The 8,113-nt window shown below is 43.3% G+C and overlaps 1 protein-coding gene across 1 annotated transcript in view; it reads left to right on the top strand.

The window, feature by feature from the left end:
- The first annotated feature begins 260 nt into the window (after nucleotides 1-260).
- LOC110331938 (keratin, type I cytoskeletal 26) overlaps nucleotides 261-8,113 on the top strand; it is a 9,469-nt gene continuing 1,616 nt past the window's right edge. Inside the window, exons 1-7 of the mRNA XM_021212818.1 lie at nucleotides 261-748; nucleotides 1,660-1,742; nucleotides 2,894-3,050; nucleotides 3,171-3,332; nucleotides 3,418-3,543; nucleotides 4,506-4,723; nucleotides 6,927-6,985. Of these exons, the coding sequence (XP_021068477.1) occupies nucleotides 317-748; nucleotides 1,660-1,742; nucleotides 2,894-3,050; nucleotides 3,171-3,332; nucleotides 3,418-3,543; nucleotides 4,506-4,723; nucleotides 6,927-6,985 (1,237 nt within the window). The 5' untranslated portion in view covers nucleotides 261-316. The remainder of the gene's footprint in view (nucleotides 749-1,659; nucleotides 1,743-2,893; nucleotides 3,051-3,170; nucleotides 3,333-3,417; nucleotides 3,544-4,505; nucleotides 4,724-6,926; nucleotides 6,986-8,113) is intronic.

Raw genomic sequence — 8,113 nt, 5'->3', positions numbered from 1 at the left:
ATGGTTTTTCTCTCTGTAATCTCTGGGGCTGTGATTTAGTGTTACTAACACTGTGAGGCTATGAATTAGGATCACTGTCCCGGGCGCTTTTTTTATATATAAAAAATATCCTCGGGGCTCCTTGCCACCTACTGGACACTATTAAAAATCACCCAATTATGAAAAACAGCAATTAGGATATGAATAATGTTTTATTACAGATCGGCAGAGCTAAGATTGAATCCTATAAAAAGCCAGTGGAGCTATCGCCCCGTGGAGGATAAAATTTGGCTTCGAACCTCTCTGGGGAAGAAGGCTGCCGTGCTGTGCCATCGCCATGTCTTTTCGGTTTTCGGGGGGATCCAGGGTCTGTTCTCGAGCTGGGTCCGTCAGGCTGTCCAGAGGAGGGGCAGGCTTTGTGGCTGGGAATGTGTGTGTTGGGCCTGGAGCCGAAGGCAGCTTTTCTTGCACCCTTGGGGGCATCTCTTCTGGAGGAAGCTTTGCCAGCGAGGGGTCAGGTAGGGGAAATAGCATTGGCTTCCTTAACAATGAGCCAGGACTCTTCTCTGGGAACGAGAAGGTGGCCATGCAGAACCTCAATGACCGTCTGGCATTGTACCTGAACCATGTGAGTGCCCTGGAGGAGGCCAACACTGACCTGGAAAAGAAGATCGAGGGCTGGTATGAGAAGGGTGGGCCTGGCAGCGGCCGTAGACTTGACCATGACTGCAGCCGGTATTTCTCAGTCATTGAGGATTTGAAACGACAGGTAAGAAATGCAGAGTCCCGTACTGTGGCTAGAGGCCCAGGGTGGGCATAACTTAAAGCTAGTCAACAGTGAGGTATGGCGACACACATCAGTCATTGTAGCGACTGCAGAGCCTGAGACAGGAGGATCACAGGGCTGAGATAGCCTGGGAACCTAGAGACCCTGTCTCAATTACAAAAAAAAAAAGCTAGGAATATAATAGAATTTTCCCAGCATGCCTGTGACTCTCAGTTTAATCTCCACTATCATGAATATGCTTAATTAGTTAATTGATTCATTTCAGATCTACTTAGCAAGTTTATGGGGTGTGGAATTTGCTCAGTCTTTGTTCCTGAAGTTGAGAGTGGTATCTGAGATTTTTTTTTTTTTTTAAAGTAGAATCAAATAGTGGAAGAGAAATAGCTTCAGAACCAACACAATTGAGCCAGGCCTGATTGTACAGCCCCGCGATCCCAGACACTCCAGAGGCTGAAGCAGGCGAATCACAAGTTTGAGGGAGGGCTGGGTAATTTAATAAGATCCTGTCTCAAAGTAGCAATGAAAATGAGAGCTGGGGATGGGGTTCGTTAGCAGAATGCTTGCCTCGAGTGTACAGGGCTCTAAGTTCAATATCCAGTGCCACAAGGATGGTTGGTGCATTACTTCTTTTTGTTTTGCCATTCAACTCAAACTTTTTGATGAGTAACAGTGAAGTTATCTGGGCCTTTTTATTATCTGAATAAAATAATGGTTGGGGTTTTTTTGTTTTTTGTTTTTTGTTTTGGTTGTTTGTTCTTGTCTAATAATGCTAGCAAGAGCTCAACCACTGTGTTATACCCCAAAACCAAGTTTCTGTGAATATCCAAATAAAGAGACAAATGCCTGAGACAGGGTCCCACTGACGTGGAATGTCCTTTGACTGTCCTGTTCAGATCCTGTCTATGACCACCTGCAATGCCAACCTTGTCCTTCAAAATGACAATGCCAGACTCACAGCTGATGACTTCAAGATGAAGTAGGTGAAAGTGGACCAATTGTCATTATTCATGGCTACAAGACCACAGCTGCACTAGGGAATGTATCTTTTGCTTTTAAAACCTATTTTTTGTGTGTTTGATTTTTATGTAGATGGATGTTTTACTTCTATATATGTCTGTGCAGAACTTGTGTGCCTGGTACCTATGGAGAGCAGAAGTGAGCATCAGGTCCACTAGAACCAGAGTTACAGACAGTTGTGAGTCATCGTGTGGGTGCTGGGAACCAAACGTGGGTCCTCTGAAAAAGCAGTTAGTGCTCTTAACCACTGAACCATCTCTCCAGCCCTCCAAACCAAACTATTGTAATGAAGCCATTCTATTCTAGATCAACAAAGAAGTAAAATTTAATACATCTTTATGAAAAGATCTATTATAAATTTTTATAAATATGACACTATTTTATTCTGACATGCTATTGGATGGCAAAGATCATCTATAAAGAAATGACACCTCTAAAAATAATGTATTTATAAGGGTTGGGGTGTCAGTAAAGGCTTTGCCATAAAAGCATGAGGATCTAACCAAGTTCAGACCCCGAGCATCCACACAAAATGAAAGGACACACATGCAAATCCAGTGCTGGTGAGATGCAGACAGAGCCAGACAGTGGTGGTCTGTGCCTTTAATCCTAGCACTCAGGAGAGAGAGGTAGGTGGATGCCTGTGTGTTCAAGGCCAGCCTACTCTACATACTGAGTTTCAGGACAGCCAGGGCTATACAGAGAGAGCCTGTATCAAAAAACCAGGGGTGAGCAGAGACAGGAAAGGCTTGCTGGCTAGCCAGTCTGGACAAATTGGTAAGCTTCAGCTTCTGTGAGAGACCCTGTCTCAAAAAAGACGGTGCAGAGAGATTGAGAAAGATACCCAGTATTGACCTCTGACCTCTGTGTGCACATCATGCACATGCACATGCAAATACACATACACACACACACACACACACACACACACCACACAAATAATACTTATAAGCTATCGGATCTCCCAAACTATCTTAATAGTTTGCCATTGCAAGAAACCTTGGAAATACATACAGAACCAGAACATCCAACCCCTCAGCGCGCAAAGTGTCTTTGCAAGTTGTACCTGCTTGTAATTCCCAACTCTAAAACACCCTCACACCCTTTAAGGTATGAAAATGAACTGGCTCTGCACCAGAGTGTTGAGGCTGACACCAACGGTCTTCGCAGAGTGTTGGACGAGCTGACGCTGTCGACCACCGACTTGGAAATACAACGGGAGGCTCTGAGCGAGGAGCTGACGTACCTCCAAAAGAACCACGAGGAGGTGAGGAAGTCTGTGGAGCAGCCCCGCGCACCGATTTCCCTCTTCTAGTCCACTATTCATTCCCTAGCAGGATGTCAATCAAAATCCTCCCCCTGGGTATTAATGTTTACCCTTTTCCAGGAAATGGGAGTTCTGCAGAATGCATCAGGGGGGAACATCAATGTGGAGATGAACGCAGCCCCCGGCGTGGATCTAACCGCCATGTTGAACAACATGAGGGCCGAATATGAAGATTTGGCTGAGCAGAACCGGAAAGATGCAGAGGCCAGCTTTAAAGAGAAGGTACATCTGCAGCAGGTGACACGAGAGGAGCTCATTTGGTAAACAGTCAAGTGGGATGCTAACCCTTCTGACGGTTCCTCTTCAGAGTGCATCACTGCAGCAACAGATTTCAGATGACGCGGGAGCAGCCACGGCAGCCAGAAATGAGCTGATGGAACTGAAACGCAACCTGCAGACTCTGGAGATAGAGCTTCAATCCATCACGGCTATGGTACGTGAGAACGGAACTGAAGGTGTGTGCCTGCACAATTTGCACTACTGCAGCAAAACACCCCACGCAGGATATGTTGTAATGAAAGGGGATTTATTTACTCACCCAAGTAGCGTGGCCCAACTGTGCCAAAGTCCTCTCTGGCTACACCACATAACAAGTGGCACCATGGCAGAAGTTTGAGCATCGTGAGACAGGAAGCTAGAGAACAGGGAGGGACCACGCTCAACTGTTTTAAAGCAAGCGTCTCTGGAGAACTTACTAGTGTCTGACTAGAACTAAATCGATTTACTCCCAGAACTCTTGGTGACTTAACCTCTCCCTAGCCCCACCTCTTAAAGGTCTCCACTTATCTTAATGTCACCACGCTGGGACCAAGCCCCTCATACGTAAATCCTCGAGGGAACATACTCAAATCAATCCAACACCTAACATTCTATGTGCATAGGTAAATAAGTACATATAATAGTGGTTATTTTTAATATTTTATTTTATGTCTATGAGAGTTTTGTCTGCATGTATGTATACACATCATTTATGTAGCTGGTGCCTGTGAAGGTCAGAAAAGGATGCTAAATCTCCTGGAGCCAGAGTTACAGATGTTTGAGAGGCGCCATGAAGCTGCTGGGAACCCAGGCCCTCTGCAAGAGCAATAAGTGTTCTTAACTGCTGAGCCATCTCTGTAGCCCCTGTGAGATGAATATTTACATTAAACGTATTATACATAATTAAATGACTACAGTGTTATATTAAACCTCAGGAACTCCGTCCAAAAGCATTACTTCCAACACAGCATTTCCAAACCCTGACAGACTTTTCTCAGTGAACCCTACCCATTCTGATTTTTAATTGAGAATATATGCGCACCTCATACTAACAACCCCCTTCTACCTTGAAGATGTTTCAGTATGGACACACCGCCCTCCCTCCCTCATTCAAGCCTTACTCTGCTTTTCTTCCAGAAACAATCCTACGAAAATTCATTGGCTGAGACGGAAGGGAATTACTATGCTCAACTCCAGCAAATTCAGGAGCAGATTGGGGCACGGGAGGAGCAGCTGCAACAAATCCGAACAGAGACTGAAGGCCAGAAGCTGGAGCACGAGCAGCTGCTGGGCATCAAAACCTGTTTAGAGAAGGAGATTGGCACATACTGCAACTTACTAGATGGAGAGGAACAGTGAGTACCAGTGTATGAAACAACTAAGTGCGGCAACTAGGTTTCAATGTGTTTATTACACATTTGTTACAAGTTATCTAATATATTATGTGCTTGCTACAGAAGTATAATATATATCACATATTTAGTGTAGGTTCTATTTATCTTGTAATACATAGCATATATAGTACATCCTATAACTTCTTAAAATCATATATATAGAGATAGGTAGATATTCATATATACATATATTCATATATACACATATTACATATATTCAATTACATCATTATTGCACCCAATGAAATGAAAACAGAAATTTAGAAATCAAAACTCAGGGGTTTCTTTTGGCTTGAGTGTTGTGGTAGCTGTTGCTAGTGATAACGATGATGATGATGATGATGATGATGATGATGATGATGATGGTAATGGTGATGGTGATGATGATGGTTTCTGAGACAGTATCTTATGTAGTCCAAACCCTTAACTCTGTGATTTTCCTATCTCAGCCTCCTGAGTACTGGGATTATGAGCACGAGCCACACATGCATCCTAGAAATCAAAGATCTAAGTATGGAAAACATTTACACAATTATATAAAGAACAATTAAATACAAAATACTTGGTTATCCCAGTACTCTGGTCCAAGGAAAACTTTGCTTTCTTTTAGGTTTATGTTTAATTTCTTAAAACTCAACTTGTTTTATTACTTCAGTAGTTTTCTCACCTATACCCTCTGTCCAAGCTCAGAACAAAGATTAAGAATATCTCACTGCGGGATAGAGAGATGGCTCAGTGGTTAAGAGCACTGACTGCTGAGTTCAATTCCCGGCAATCACGTGGTGACTCGCTACTATCTGTAATGGGATTCGATGTCCTCTGCAGTAGGCATACATGCAAACAGAGTGCTCATTATGCATAAATAAATAACTCTTTTTAAGAAAATCTCACTGCATCGGTGGTACAGCAGTGAACACAGCCATCTCCTGAGAAGAGGTCACAGACATCAGACTTCGTTAGCTAAGACCCCAAAAGTTCCAGAGTTGCAGCCTCAGTTGTGAGTCACGGTCCTGAGTGAATGTGAATATGTGGTTCCTTTTTGCTAAAGTTGTAAACACAGTAAAACGACACTCTGTTCTTAGCCGCAGCATCTCCCCGTGCAGACAAAGAACTGGGACAGAGGCCGACACTCAACCAGGCCATCGGTGGCTGTTACTAAACACTGGCCCATGTTTATAGTGTGTGTAAATAGCTGTCTTCTGCAGTCTCCCAGGCCAGGGGGAGCCCTCTTCAAACTATTATTATTATTATTATTATTATTTTGTTTTCAATACATCCCAACAACAGTTTCCCCTCCTTCCACTCCTCCAAACCCCAGCCCCACCCCCCAGCATCTCCCCTTTCCTGTACATCCACTCCTCCTCTGTTTCCCAGGGACATCCACCAAATACAACATCACATCATAAAACTAAGCCCAAACCCTCATATCAAGGCTGGACAAGGCAACTCAGTAGGCGTTGGTGGTCTAGTGGTGAACACAGCTGCCTTCCAGACTATTCTAAGAGAAGCCAGCAGTGATAGTTCCCTCCTTGGTACCTGGAGACCATTCACTCTTCCCTTAATACACAGTACCTTTCAGGCAATGTTAAGCATAATGTTTTACATGAATGTGTTGTCTTTCTAACGCTATAAGCTACTATGTTTCTTAGGTCTCTCTATTTCTACAGCACCCAGCCCACCTCTCAGAGCAGGCACTGGTTGAACTGTTGAATGAAAAGTCAGACCACAAGCTTGGGACGGATGCCCTTGTTGCTAGATAGAAGAGACGATATCCAGCCATAAACATCCATTTAATCTCTTCTCACTATGCTGAAGTCACCAAAAGCTTACTAACAGCCCTTTAAAATTAAACAGTTTAAAACTTACTGAAACTAGAACTCCAAAATTACTATTTCTGGGGATGGAGAGAGATGGCTCAGCAGTTAAAAACCAGTTTAATTCCCAACACCCATGGCAGATAAATCACAATCAACTATGACCTCAGATCCAGGGGAACTAATGCCCTCTTCTGGCCTTGTCTGGCACCGGCATATGTGTGGATGCACACACATGCACATAAACAAACTAAAAGTAATTTTTGAAAAACCCTGTAATTTCCAGTTTGCAATCATTTATGAGCTTCCAGATGAAAGAAAAATATAATAACCTACTCCTCTCTTCACAGGAGAAGTGAATCCACAAGTTACAAACCAAAGGATAGCAAGCCTGCAAGTGAATTCAATGGTATGGAAGGGATTTTAGTTAATGTAATGTGTGTGTGTGTGTGTGTGTGTGTGTGTGTGTGTGTGTGTGTGTGTGTTCATGCGCGTGCGCACACACGCGACCGAGCATGCGTACTAGCATGTGTGTGCCTGCTGAGCATGTGAAGATAAACCTCAGGTGTCTTTCTGGAATGCTCTCCACTTTGTTCTCCTGAGACAGAGTCTCTCACTAGTCTGGAATTTGTCAGTTTGGCCAAGCTGGCTGGCCAGTGAATGCCCAAGGATTCTCCTGCCTCAGCCTCTCCAGTGCTGGGATTGCAAGTGTGCCCTACCTTGCCTGGCTTTTGTATATGCACACTGGGGATTAGACCCAGTTTCTAACACTCTCACAGCAAGAACATCAGTCACTGAGCCTGAGGGAGTCTTTTAAACCTCTTCAGCTTTATTGAACGAGCAGCCTATGTGTTAACTAAAAATCTGTTTAAAGTTTAGATCTAGTGAGTGAACCATTGCGACTTACTTACTTACCTATTTATTTATTTATTTATTTTTATCTAAAGTTTTGCTATGTAGCTCAAACTGGCCTGGAACTCAGTCTTTTTGCATTGGGCTCTCACATGCCAGGATTACAGATATGTGCCCCTATCCTATTCACCTGACAATTCTTAATATTTATATCTTACATCCCTGTAGGACAGAGGGTTTAAATTATAAAATGACTGTTGTGAAGAGAAAATCCATGAATATCTTTATTGCTTAGAATGCATTATTTTTAAGTTTTCCTGCTTAATAAAGGTGCTTATTTTAAACCACTAAAACAAGACAAGCTGGTATTTAAAGAAGGCAACAAGCTGGCCTAGTGATTCAGGTCTATGATCCTAAGTACTTGGGAGACTGTAGAAGGAGGTTTGTAGATTCTAGACTTGTCTGAGTCACAAAGTGAGTTGAAAACCAGTTTGAGTGATTTAATGGAACTCTGTCTCAAAGTAAAGAATGGAAAGAGGGATGAATATAAGCGAGAAATAAGAGTCCTGGTCTAGTATATTTTTGAGTACCTGGGTTCAACCTCCAGTTCTAAAAGAGGAAGGGGAGGAGAAAAGGGGAAAGGAAAGGAGGGAAAAGAAGGGAGGGAGGGAGGGAGGGAGGGAGG

This window comes from Mus pahari, chromosome 14 (genome assembly GCF_900095145.1).
Source record: "Mus pahari chromosome 14, PAHARI_EIJ_v1.1, whole genome shotgun sequence".
NCBI classification, from domain to species: Eukaryota; Metazoa; Chordata; class Mammalia; order Rodentia; family Muridae; genus Mus; species Mus pahari.
Note: the sequence above shows the minus strand (reverse complement) of the source record. Positions and strands in the feature narration are given on the sequence as shown.